Genomic DNA, 14,516 nt, shown 5'->3' on the forward strand with positions numbered 1-14,516 from the left:
ACAACCACTTTTTTTGATTGAGACAGTACACTTTTATAATTCAAAAAAACTTGTACTCTACTACACTTGTACTCTAGTACTCAATATATAAAGCAAACACCAAAATACAGAAGCTGATTATTAATAAAAATAAATACACGTATTATTTTTGATTATCATACTAAAATACAAACCTATTAAATAACGATAAAATTCCCTATAAACACCAGACTTATGGGAAATGTCCAAATCTTGGTCCGAAGTAACCATCTGGAGCTTGAAGAGTAGCATTGAGACGACCAACAGTATAGATCATTGAATCCATACCATTATAACTTACATTATTACCCCACCAACTTATACTCTTATCATGATATTGAACAGCAAAGAAAATAATAATTGATGAAAAAGCAAGACCACCTGCAAACCCAGTTGAAAGTAAATAATTATATTTTTGCCACCAAGCTTGATATTTTCTTTTAATGTATACCATAAATGCTAAACTTAAGTAAACACCACCAATATAATATGATAAATTATATGGAGCGAAATTTAAGAAACCACCGATAATAATTGAAGGTTCGAAAGATTTGACTAATTTTCTTGGACCATATTTCTTTAATGCAGCACATGGGAAAGCTAATAAAAATCCAATTAAGAAACACCATCTTAAAACAGGATATAAATGATCGAAAACTTTTTTTGGACCAATAACACCCCATAATACTGAGGCTGAATAGAAAGTTCTAGTGTTTGCACAAGTGAATTTTTGACGATTTAATGGATCACAATAATCTTTAATACCAGTAATTTGGAAATTCAATATACCTAATTGAATAAATGATGCAATGAAAATTGATAATAATTGACATCTAAACATAGCTCTTGGTGGAACTTTAGCATAATGACCTTGTTTTAAATCGTTAACAAAATTTTGAGCTTGACCATCAATATTATAACCTAAAGCTTTAATAAAAGCTAAAGCTAAACCATTACCTGGAATAGCATACCCAACAATCAATTCAACCAAGACATTTAAACCAAAAGCAAAACCAGTTCTTGCAGCAACTGTAGTTAATGGAACAAGGAAAACAAAATTAATACCTAAAGCAAAGAAAATACCCCAAACTGGTGTTTGAGCTGGATAAACTTTAACACAAATTATAGCTAAAACAAGTGAAATAACCAAAACAATTAAATATGCCCATTCTGGAACTTCTTTATAAGCTCTCATCATGACTGAATGAGGATCATTGAAACCATCATAAGTAGATAATTTGTAATTCTTTATTGTTTTCCACATTTGAATCATAGCATGTTTCATTTGTTTATATTGTAAAATAAATTCGTAAACAAAATGGAATGGATAAATAGCAAAGAAAGCACCATAAACAACTAAATTAGCAGCGGTATAAAATGGAGGACCAACTTGTTGATATTTTTCATTATCAAATAAACTGTCACTATTAACAACTTCAGTAACATGATAACGTTCACCAGTATTAGTGAAAAGGGCATTTGAATTAATTGGCATGAAACCAGTCCACTTATAATTGGAATACCAAATACCTAAAATAGCAAAAAAACCAATGAACATACCTACAATCATATTTGTTTGATTATAAAATGGTAAATTTAATGCTTCATTGGAATTAAGAATGTTCCAATCAAAGGATGGAATTGGATTAAGACCTAAACCACCAATTGAACCAGTAACAACAGCAAGATTTAAATTATTTGGTGAAATCCATGTCATCCAGTTAAAATATGATAAAGCCCCGAATAAATAATTTGGAATCCAAAAATATAAAAACATACCAAAGAAACAAACAAAGAAAAAATTATAACCTGAAATTTTCCAACCATTAATATTTTCTTTTTTACTTGGAGTCATTAATGTTTTATTCAAAGCTAAATTTGGTAAAATTAATGGCCAAATAGCTTGAACTGGATAAACTGCAATTTTTCTCATAATACCAGCTAAACCAATACCTAAGAAATTTGTTGAAAGAATAACTATATGATAAATTGTTAGTATTAAGTTCATGTAAAATTTTAAGTTTGTGTAATTATTCTGATGCATTTTTTGGTAGCATCATGGTTTTTTTATACATACGTAAGACTTCGTAACCAAAATCAACCCAAGTATTTCCATAAAAAACTTCTGATTTTTGCATAAGTAAGTTATAAGAAACATATGAAGTACCACCACCACTAACAGAACAGAAGATGGTTGCTAAAACTTGTTCTTTATAAGAATATGGACCAGGATTAAGATTGAAAGAAAATTTACCTAATTTAAAATTGTAATTTGGTAAAATCCATTCACATAATTTACCACTTGGATATAAGAAAACTTGAACAACTGAGACAGCAAGAGAAATACTTGGTTGTCTTTCAGTAAAGAATTGATTAATAACAGCACCAATAGCGGTCCAAACTATACCAATAATATAAACTCTAATAGTTTCAACAGGAATAGTTGGATCATCAAATGGGAAAGTAACAGCTCTAACTTCAGGATATGGTGACCAATAAGCAAGTAAAACAGCTTCTAATTTGACTTGTAAAGCCCAATCAACAATTTCAACTTGACCAGTTGATGGATCATTTACACTTGAATCAATAAATTCACTTGAATCTGAAAGAGTTGAAACTTTGACTGGATGACCCTTTAAATCAATTGAATTATCTGATTGATGTTTTTCATCGTATGAAGGAGGAAAATTAACTTTACCTTGTGATTTATAATCAATTAATGCTTTCCATAATTCTAAGTCATGATCTGGAATATTAACATCATATTCATGTTCTTTAAGTGCTTCTTTCAATATTTCAAGACCTTCTTCGGTTGACATTTGTTCGATTTTTTCAAAAATAAAAGTACATTCTGGTGGTAATTGATCGAATGATTCTAAAGCATCAAAATGTAATCTTTTTAAAACAAAATCTTTTTGTGCATTAGTTAAAGTAGTTCCAACTTCTCCAATACTTAAAGGATTTGACAAAACAGCATTTATATTAAGTTCATGATCATCTGCTTGTAAATGACTTCCAACACTTGTAACATTGTTAAGTTCTAAATGTCCTTTTTCAGTACTCATTTTAATGAAATTTGTATTGATGTGGAATACAGATGAAGAACTATAAAAAGTAAGCTACAAATTATTTTGAATAATTTCTACAATATTTATATGTTTCAAATTTCATCTGAACATTCTATTTGCAACAAAAGTTTTGATAACAAATTATCAACAGTTTTTTTAAATTAATAATAAATCTTATCAAAACTTATTGTTTAAAGAGACGGCACAACTTTTTTTGATAATTCTGAGTACATGAATTAGATTATAATACATTATGCTATTAATTTAACCGCCTAAGCCAAATTAATGCATTAACTTTATTGTGTGCAATTAATAAAAATGCGCACAAAATTATCAACAAAAAAAACTGTGAAAATATTTAGTTTCATAACCTGCAATCAAGTAGCATTATGTAATAAAACAATATTATTGGTTGTACAGTATATATAATAAGAACACAAAGAATGTCAGAAGACCAACCACTAACCATGCTTTATCTTATCTGTATTGTCAGTAGTCGAAGTCCGGGTCAAATTGAAAGTCAATGGCCTTGGTATTTACCAAAAAACTGTTGTAGAATTCTTGAATAGAAGAAATTAGTAGGTGTAATAGGTGTGTAAATCTTCCTCAAATTGAGCCACTTACAAATTTTAGCAAAAATTGTGGTATTAGGTTGAAAGTATCATTCGGCATCAAATAGATAAGATAAATCAAAGTAACAATAACATCAATTTTTAATTTAAAAAAATTAAAATCTGCATGATTTATTAAATGATTATAATTTAAAATTTAAGAATGTTTGACATATTTTTTCGATCTCTTAAATTAGAAAAAGCATTTTATTTATCTTTTTTAATCGTTTGTTTGAAGATTTTTAGTTTCTTTTTTCTCTGAATCTGTATAACAAAAAAAGAAAAGATTTACTTTTGAAATCGTATAGATAAGGGACAAGAATTTATTACTAAAAATATTTTGACACTTTAACTGTCACCAAGACTTTATTTCCAGATCTCATCTAGCGAGGGATCTGTTGATGATTTTTTGCTTGGTATATATGCCAACTGGATAAAATGAAAAGTTTAAAATGGTGCATGAACAAATTGTTCCACATTAATTAATATTTGTAGTTGATCCTTTAAAAAATTCTACAATCTTTCCAATTGTTTTTCAAAATACTCTCCTCTGAATTGTCTTGCATGTATTTTTTTTTTTTTTCTAAATAAAAATTCTAATCGTACATAATAAAAATTAGTGCCATTCCAACAAAGGCGACTTTTAATTTACACACCAATTTTTTTGTTTGTGTATTCTATTGTTTATGTAATGGAAGGTGATTCTTATCATTTAAGGATATTATTTGGGCATAATTTCCACTATCTAATAAAAGACTGTAGGTCTTGGCATCGTTCTTTGTATAACTTATATTCGTATTTCATGTCCTTGAATTGATTCATTTTATCAGTGTTCTTGTGATTAAATTATTTGAAAAAATCTGTACCATCGGAGAAATTGTATTTTTTCCTAATTGAAGAAACCAAAAACTACTAGTTTTGCAAAGTTTTTCTCTTTATCTTTCAAAAATCGAGTATGAATTAATTGTTGCGTTACAGCATGTTATTGCTCAGTCTTTTAAACCAATAATCATACGTATAAACTGTACTACAAACGTTCTTTTTCTACATTGATGATCAATTCTTAAACTATTTTTTCGACAAAACTACTGAAATACTCTTGTGCCACATTATTAAGGATAGGACTAATAACCCAGGGTCGATTTTGTTTTAAAATAATTTAACGGTGAGATTAAAGATCTCTTGTCTACATATAGTTTACTATTGTAAAAACGTTAATCTAATTGTTCAGGTGTTAACTAATAAGTCATTATAAAAATCTTACCTTATCATAAAATTATTTGGTCACAATTCAGTATTTATTAGTCCTCCAATATTGTTGAAATTTAACTCAAATTGCAGCTTTAATTAATTTAATGCACCAGCGGCTGAATGATAAATCTTTTTAGTTAATACTCTTTTGGGTAACACGAGCGTAAGTTTTAGTAATTGAACATATCAACTGTCATGATAAAAAGGTTCAAATTTGCAATAAAATTAATCCAATTGGACATTACAAATCATCTTCAAGTGGACATATATTACAGTTTGTTTGTCTTGTTCTCGAAATTAAAGTTTAATGATTTTGTATAATATGCATTGCATTTTGGTTGTAAGTCGTGTAGCTCAATCAATCGTCTTATTTATAAACACGGCTAAACTTTGAATAGTGTATGTCAAAACAAGAATATTAGTCTCTTCAACTAATTCTATTCTCGTATTAAAGTATAAATATCAAAACTAAAAATATTAGTTTCTTCAACTAATTTTATTCTCGTATTAAAGTTTGAAGTATCTCATTGATCCGGATTTTGTGATAAAAAAGCGCATGATAAGTCAAACCGACTTGAAAATACGTTTACTATCGAATTTTTTTGGTTTTATAACTAAGAAAATTGAAAAAATCTCGGATAAAGAATTTAATAAAGTGTTACTTAAAATAAAGCATACAAGCATGTGTTGATCATACTTCATCAACAAAAATAGAACAGCAAACAGAACAAAAACAAACTATATTAAAAATGGGTTTTGCTTACAAACAGCTATGAAAATTTAAATGAATTGCATAGATAACTTTTCTTTCTCTCGAATTTAGTTTATTTCTTTACTTCTAGCAAGTTAAATGGCTATTTAATAAAAATATAAAGTAATGACATCAAAAACATGTTCCTCTCTTCATAACCGATAATGACTATTCTGTAAAACTCGCACTTTTTTTTTTCTGAAAACAACATAATCTTAATTATATGCTAATATACACTACTACTAGATAAATAATTCCTGAAGGTCATCTAAGTGCGTGATTATACAAGCTCATTTGAATGATTATGGACATGAATCCCGAAATTTTTGAGATTTGTGGGATATCTATTACTTAAAATTAAGCTCATAAATTTGGTAGCTTTTAATTGTAAATTGGTAGCTTCTTTATTCTATTTTTAAACTTTTTTGTTTTGTTTTTAGTTGTTTTTTTTTTAAGTTGTAATTTTTTTTTTTCGTAAATTTTTTTTAATTTTTTGTTTGAGACAAATTTGAAAAAAGTTTTGTTAATAATTAAATAATTAAATTAAGACAACACAATAATATTTGAAGTAAAGTGGACCAAAAATTTACTACTTAGAAAGCGTATCTTAGTAAGACGTTGTAAAGAATCCTTGAATCATCTTCTTTCATTTATTGTTTCTCAACTCTTTTCGAGTGTATTTGCCTCATAAGTTTAGTATTACCATAATAATACTAATTTTTTGATCTTGAAGTAAATCAAACCAAAAAAAAAAAAAGANAAAAAAAAAAAAAAAAAAAAAAAAAAGTAAAGTGTAAGAGCCTATCTAAATATAAAGAAACATAAATCAATTAAAATACATTATATACATATCATCAATTTAATCAATACATCATAGTACAATATCGCAAATTCAAATATTATTAATTATTAACAAATTGTTTTTCGAGAGCTTTAATCAACCAATTAAAGACTATTTTTAGTTTGTTCTTTCAAATTTTAATCATAATATCATAATAATATCCAACTTTTCGTCATTCTTTTAATTAATAAACAATATCAAAATATGAATTCAAATCAGAATAATAATTTCTCAAAACAAAATCATAAGGGCAATTCACAACCTTCAATTCCATCATCAGCTTATATTAGAACAAATAATAATTTTAACAATAATAGTCTCAATAATAATAATAATAATAACAGCACAATCAATCAAAATTACTATCATCAATCAGAACTGTATCCAATTGTAAATACTGCACCACCACTAGATTCTCGTCATAGTCGATCTCATTCTCATAATATCATTAATTCTAATTCTTCACCAAGGTTGTTTTACCCTTTAAATCATAATGGTTATCAACAATCACGTCCAATTGGTTCACCAATTCCTTCATCTGCTCCACCTCCATCACCTTCTCCTCAATTAGGGCGTCATCAAAAACAGCTACAGCCATCAATGCTACAACAGCATTCACAACAACCTTCTTTACAACAACAACAACAACAACTGCAACAACTGCAACAGCAACTACCACAACAACAACAGCAGCTGCAAGCACAATCACAACCACAACCACAGCAAAATTGGACGTCATTAATACCCCCACAACCACAACCTTCAAGTCAAGATGAATTCCATTTTATAACAAAAGAAACTTCAAAAAATCTAGATCCTTCTCAAAGACATTCCATAGCAATATCACCAACTCCCGACAATCCAGATTTGGGACCTAAAGACGAAATTAAACAAGAACCAATAGAATATATTCAACCTAAAAAGAAGAATAGAAAAATCTGTAAAAAATGTGAATTAGAAATAACTGGACAATTTGTGAGAGCTTTACAAAATGCTTATCATGTAAATTGTTTTAATTGTTATGAATGTGGTAAACAATGTTCTGCAAAATTTTTTCCATCTGAAATTATAGAAAATAGTAAACCAAAACAAATTGCATTATGTGAATATGATTATTTCAAAAAATTAAATTTGATATGTTTTAGTTGTAATAATGCATTGAGAGGTCCTTATGTTACTGCATTAGGAAACAAATATCATCTTGAACATTTTAAATGTTCTGTTTGTCAACATGTATTTGATTCTGATGAAAGTTATTATGAACATGGAAATGATATATTTTGTCATTATCATTATTCCAAATTATATGCATCACATTGTGAAGGTTGTCAATCTTCAATTGTAAAACAATTTGTTGAATTATTTAGAGGTGGTAGAAATCAACACTGGCATCCTGAATGTTTTATGGTTCATAAATTTTGGAATGTTAGTATTACTGCAGATTCAGTTGGATTACAAAAAATGTATGCTTTATCAGATGATATTGATCTCCGATCTATAAAAATGTCAGATATTATCGATTCTAATAAATTAATTAGCATGGAGCAACATATTGAACAAGTTGTAATGAATTGTTGGCTAATTTTATCAGGTTATGAACAAGCTACTGCATCATGTATATCTGATATGCTTTTAAATGCTTGTACAGGTAATAAATACGATGGATTAGTGGTTACAGGTAAATTAATTCTCAATGTTGAAGTTTTATTCAATGCACTAGATTATGTCATCGGAATTTGTAACAAATCGCAGCAAATACCATTATCAAATAATGATGATCAAGAGCAACAGGAGTATTTTCAAAGTATTAAAAAGGAACCAAGAAATATTACTGGAAAAATTATGAGCTATTTAGCAATTTTGAGAAAATCTGGTAGTATTTCGAAGTCAGGTACATTATCAGCTGAATTATTATCGGTGATTACAGGATGTGCTCATTATTTGAAATTACTTATAAGGATCGGATTATACAATGCATTAAAATTAAATAAATTACATGGAACAACTGAGGCATTAGAACAATTTCTACAACTAATTGCAAAGTTTGAATCAAAAAATACATTGGATATTGAAGACCTTAAAACTGAATTATATACCCCTCAAAGCTCAACAGATGCATGTACTTCATGTACTAAAAGTATAGAAAAAAGCTGTATTAAATTTGGAGATCATAGATGGCATTTAAAATGTTTTGTATGCGCTCGATGTCAGCTCCATATTGAGTCAATTGAAGGAGTTACTTTTGACGTTGCTCGTCAAGCTATAAATTGTAAAAAATGTATCAATGAAGGAATTGCAGGTTTTGAGTATATATCTGATTTATCACAATTAGTTTATTTATTAAAAATAGCATTATTAAGATCAAGATCAGTTATGAATATAGATTTTAATAAGACTGAATTAACTGAAAAACAAAGCTCAGAACAAGATAATTATGTCAAAACTTTAGACGATGTTACAAGATTGAGAAGTAAAAGACAAAATCAAAAATTATCCAAGTCTGTTAAAAAGAAAGCCAGAAAATCCATTATTGTTACCGCTCCAGAAGCAGATCAAGGTGATGTTTTAGTTGATGATGTTATAGGTGGATTAAACGAGATGAAGATGGAAAGAAAAGCTAGTGAATATTCATTTGATAATAAAGAGGAACTTTCAATTAAAAAGGAATTACAAATTAGAGAAGAACCTCAAAGGCAATTAACATCAATACATTTGGATCGAACTTCAGATTTATTGAAAAATGAAAAATCCTTAACATTGGATGATATTCCAAGAATAGTTGCAGCTGAACAAGCTAGAGATCAAAGACCAAATGCTTTTAAACATCATAATAGATTATATCAAAGATCTGGTTCTCATAAATTAAAAAATGGTGGTCATAGTCCAATAATGAATAATTCTTCACCAAGTAGTGCATTAAATCATATATTAAATTCTGGTAACCCAACAGTTTCATCTACTGGCAAACAAAAATTTGTTTCAGAACTTACTAAAAAGGAACATTTTATTATACGGCATTTAGCAGTTGAAGCTTTGAGTCAAATCAATAGCGATAAATATAATAAAGACGAGTTAATTCCATTAATTCAAACTAAAAAATCACTAACGTTTTGGGAGAAATTAAAATTTGGTGGTAGTAATCAATCTAAAACCAATGGAGTATTTGGAGTTGAATTAAGTTTTTTAACTAAAAAATATGGAGTTGATTCAGATTTAGGTGTTGGACCATCAAAATTAAGAATTCCAATAGTTGTTGATGATGTAATAAATGCTCTAAAACAAAAAGATATGTCAGTTGAAGGAATTTTCAGATTAAATGGTAATATTAAAAAATTAAGAGAATTAACTGAAGAAATTAATAAAAATCCTTTAAAATCTCCAGATTTTGGTATACAAACTGCAGTTCAATTGGCTGCATTAATGAAAAAATGGCTTAGAGAATTACCAACACCTTTATTAACTTTTTCATTTTATGATTTATGGATATTATCACAATCTGAACAAGATCAAGAAACTAAAAAAAGAGTACTTCAATTAACTTATTGTTTATTACCAAGAGATCATAGAAATTTATTAGAAGTATTATTATATTTTTTCAGTTGGGTTGCTTCATTTTCTGAAGTTGATGAAGAAAGTGGATCTAAAATGGATTCTCATAATTTAGCTACTGTTTTAGCTCCAAATATTTTAATATCAAAACAAGCAGCAACTACTAATACTTCAACAACTACTTCAACAAATGATCAAGGAGGTAGTGGAGAAAATTATTTTTTAGCTATTGAAGTTGTAAATCAATTAATTGAACAACATGAAGAATTAAGTACTATTCCATTAGATTTATTAAATGTTTATGAATCATGTGGATTTGATTCTGAAAAAGATTATTCAACTAAAGAAATTTTAAATAAACTTGAATTAGTTTATAAAGAAAATGAATGAAATGATAAATAATTGTATAATGTAATGAGTATAAATCTATAATTATAGTAATAATATGTAATAACAAATTTTAATAATTCAAGGTAAAGAAAAATTGTAAAAAAGATTTCTTATTTGATCTATACATTATACAAACAATCCCAAACCCCAATTAATTGGTGACATCTTCAATTTGTTTTTGTTCTTGCTCTTGTTCTTTTTGTTGTGGTTGATCTTCACCATCTAAAAATTGAATAATTTCATCCCTTCTTTTTTCCCATTTATTAACTTGAGATAATTTCATTTCAATTTCTTCAATTTCTTTATCAATCAGTTTTAAATTTTCTTCACTTGTTAAATCATGTAATTTCCAATTTGTATCATCTTCAATTTCTAAAATATAATCATGATATTTCATTAATAAAGGTCTATGACTTAATGTTATAAATGGAATTTTTTTTAATTTTAATAATTCAAATAAATAATCTTCAACATCAGTACTTACTGCATTTGTACTTTCATCTAATATTACTAATTTTGGATTTTTAAATAATACTCTTGCTATACTTATTCTTTGTTTTTCTCCTCCACTGAAAACATCTTTCCAATCTTTTACAACATTAAAATTTCCTTCTCTTTTTAATAAATATTCTAATTTAACTTCATGTAAAATATGATATAAATAATCATCATTATATCCCATTTCTAACATTTCATCATATGTGTATGGATATATTATTTGATCTCTTAAATTACCAGTTGTAAAATATGTCTTTTGTGGTAAATAGAAAATATCATCATCATTTGGTTTTGATAATAATCCTTTATATAATGGCCATAATCCTGCTATTATTCTTGCTATGGAAGTTTTACCACTACCATTTGATCCCAAGATCAACATATTTTTATTTTTAATTTGAAAATTTAAATTTTGAATTAATGGAGTATTTTCAGATCCTTCACTAGTGGGTATAATTACTGAAATATTTTCAAATCTTAATCCATTTGAATAATTATTTTGAATTGTTCCATGAATATCTTGTATACCATTTTTATCACCATAATCAAATCTTGGTGAATGTACACGATGTAATTGAGTTAATAAATCAAATATTCTTTCAGTATAACCAGTTAATGTATTTACATCTTTTATTGAATACATTAATCTTGAACCTGCATCAGCTAATGATAACATTAATCTTTTATTTGTTATAAATTGTCTCATATTTTTACGTTCACTTGCAGGATCATCTTTTTCATCTTTTTTATTTTCAGCAGGCCATAATTCATCTAAAAACACTGGTAATCCTGCAAATATATAACCCCAAGCTGACCAAGTATATTTTAATACATAATCTTCCAATATAGCATACCAAAAACTAGTATTAATTTCTTTATTTATATGATTCATTAAAGTTTCAAATTTTTCTTTTAATTTTGATTTTTCAATTAATGAACCTTTATAAAAACCAATTTCTTCACAATTTGTCATTAAATTTAAATGTTGATTGAAATAAACACCTTCAAGATGAGTTTTTTTAGCTGATAATTTACCAAATGATGGAGTAGCTTTTTTTAACATTATAGCAGTTAAAAAATAATTTGCAAACATACCAATTATAGCACCACTACCTAAATTATCTCTAAGATATACTGAAAAAAATATCATATCAATAAATGGTTTACCCATTGATGAAAATAATGAACTTAATGATGAACAAAATTTTGAAACATCATCAGTTATATATTGATCAATATTTTGAATTTCATTACTATTTAATTCAATTTTATAATAAGCTAAAGTTTTATCAAGATACATATCATGAATATATCTTGTTAAATTAGTTCTAAAACCTAAAGCTAATCTTTGATCTAAATATTTTATAGCAGCATTAGTATAAGAAGCAGGAAATGCAATTAATAACCAATAAATTAAATCACGAGCAAATTTTTTACCATTTGCAGCAATTAAATTTTTAACAATTTGACCATCTAATTTTGCAACTAATAAAGATAACCAAGTTCTAAAAATTAAAAAAAAACATTGAGATAATAATAATGAAGTATTTTTACAATAAAATTTAGGTATTAATATTCTCCATATAATTGCTAATTGATTTAAAAATTTTGAATTAAAAATTATACCTTTTTGTTGTATAATATTTTGAGATTTTACGAAATCTTTATATAAATATTTATCTGCTGCATATTGATCATTATTTGGTTTTGGGATAATTATTCTTGTAACTTTACCTTTACCCTTTGGTATATAAATTTCTCTTGAACCATTCCTTAAAATATTTGAAGATTGTCTAATTAAACTTGGTCTTCTTAATCTTTTTGTTAAATTATATTCATTATATTTTGTAATAATATTTCTAATAGTAAAATATAAACCAAAACCAGCTGTTGCAATTAATGTACTAAAAAATAATATAACAGGTCTACTTTGATAATTTATTTTAACTTTATTATCTTTATAAGTTATAACAAATTCTTGTAATAATAATAAAATGTTTTTTATATCTTGTTTATTATATCCAGCTAATCTTGATATATTAATCATGATTGATTAAAAAAACAGATTAAATGGGGGGATCTTGGTATGATGATTGATTTAAATATTTGATATTGATTTGAATTGATTTTGTAAATTTAATACTTTCTTTTGATTGATTATAGTATATAAGATGTGAAAAAGTTATATATGAGTGATTTGATTAATGATTTGATTAATGATTTAATAGATGATTATTCTTATTAGTGAATTAAGTTGTCAAAATGAATTATTCTAATAATAATTATGTGGAGAGATAGAGAGAGAAATAAAAAATTATTTACAACACAAAAATTATATTGATTAACAATTTGATTCTATTATTGTTACATTCACCGTATTTTATTACTTATTATATTGTAATTTAGATACTATATATATTGAATAGATATTCAATCAATTACTTTAGTAGTGATCTGAATTCATACAATCTGTTTCAAATAATAGTCTAATTCATAATATAGTATAATAGGCTCTGTTCCAAAGCCTTACCGAGGATCTTAAATACAATCTAATTAATCCAAGACTTTATGACCAGAAAAAGAACCGGTACATAATATATCGTTCAAATGTAACTTCCTAGTTTTTGACCCTCAATATTACTTTACTGGAAATATAATCCATGGCAAATGAATTTATTTTTTAATTAATTTTGAATTTATACAAGATTTAAATTTTGAAAATTCTAATTCACAATCTCCCTTTTTAATAGTTTGATATTTTAATAATATACAATTACCATAATTTAAACCATCTTTTGAACATTCACCAGCTGCATTCATTAATTTTTGAGCTGGTCTTATTTTTGAAACTTTTGTCATTTGTTATTGAAGTGAGTATATAGAATCTTTTGATTGCATAAATCAGTATAATTTACCAAATATTAAGTTAATGAAGTTATAAATCAATATTTCTTCTCATGTCGGTGCGCAACCATATGTTTTTCACGTGACTTTGATTCTATTATTGATTTTTTGTACTAAACGTTATTAAAACTAACCCATACATTAAATATAATACAATAGATAAGTTAAATAAAAATTTAAATGATTTATAATTTGAAACAATTGCTACCTAACCAATTTATAAATTGTGCAATATATTGATTGCGTTGATTTGAATAGATACCTCAACTATTAGATTCGAAACACTCTATCTTTGATCTAACTTTCTTATTACGCACAGTCAAATCTTAAAGTTATGGTGATTAATTATACAAAAGAATTCTGAATTTATTATCGGACCGTTTTAACCTGTATATAAGTAAATAGAATATTCTTTATATAATTATCTTGTCTTGTGGGTTATATTGAAAAATATTAAGATTCAAATTTTGTATGAAATGAAAAGTTTAATTAAAGACTAGAGAGTATATTATCCAAGTATTTCAGGTTATAGTTTCCTGTTAACATAATGAAGTTTATTGATCGCTAAAACTTATATTTCATTTCTAAAAATTCTTCTAATAAATTTAATCTTAGAAATTCTACTTACATAATTT

General features: G+C 26.4%; 3 protein-coding genes across 3 annotated transcripts; 1 reads left to right on the forward strand and 2 right to left on the reverse strand. All coding sequences in view use genetic code 12, as the record gives it.

Moving 5' to 3' along the window:
* Positions 1-211: 211 nt before the first annotated feature.
* KGF54_003912 (OPT2) lies at positions 212-3,083 on the reverse strand (the record flags this gene model as incomplete). Its single annotated transcript, XM_051764553.1, has 2 exons — positions 212-1,995; positions 2,096-3,083. The coding sequence occupies 2 exons, from the start codon at positions 3,081-3,083 to the stop codon at positions 212-214; spliced, it is 2,772 nt and encodes a 923-aa protein (XP_051617954.1).
* Positions 3,084-6,744: 3,661 nt separating this feature from the next.
* On the forward strand, positions 6,745-10,479 carry LRG1 (Lrg1p; the record flags this gene model as incomplete). Its single annotated transcript, XM_051764554.1, has 1 exon — positions 6,745-10,479. The coding sequence occupies one exon, from the start codon at positions 6,745-6,747 to the stop codon at positions 10,477-10,479; it is 3,735 nt and encodes a 1,244-aa protein (XP_051617955.1).
* Positions 10,480-10,630: 151 nt separating this feature from the next.
* PXA1 (ATP-binding cassette long-chain fatty acid transporter) lies at positions 10,631-13,024 on the reverse strand (the record flags this gene model as incomplete). The annotated part of the gene is made up of 1 exon (XM_051764555.1): positions 10,631-13,024. The coding sequence occupies one exon, from the start codon at positions 13,022-13,024 to the stop codon at positions 10,631-10,633; it is 2,394 nt and encodes a 797-aa protein (XP_051617956.1).
* Between the last annotated feature and the right edge of the window lie 1,492 nt (positions 13,025-14,516).

This window comes from Candida jiufengensis, assembly GCF_024610255.1.
Source record: "Candida jiufengensis strain CBS 10846 chromosome Unknown scaffold1, whole genome shotgun sequence".
In the NCBI taxonomy this organism is placed as follows: Eukaryota; Fungi; Ascomycota; class Pichiomycetes; order Serinales; family Debaryomycetaceae; genus Lodderomyces; species Lodderomyces jiufengensis.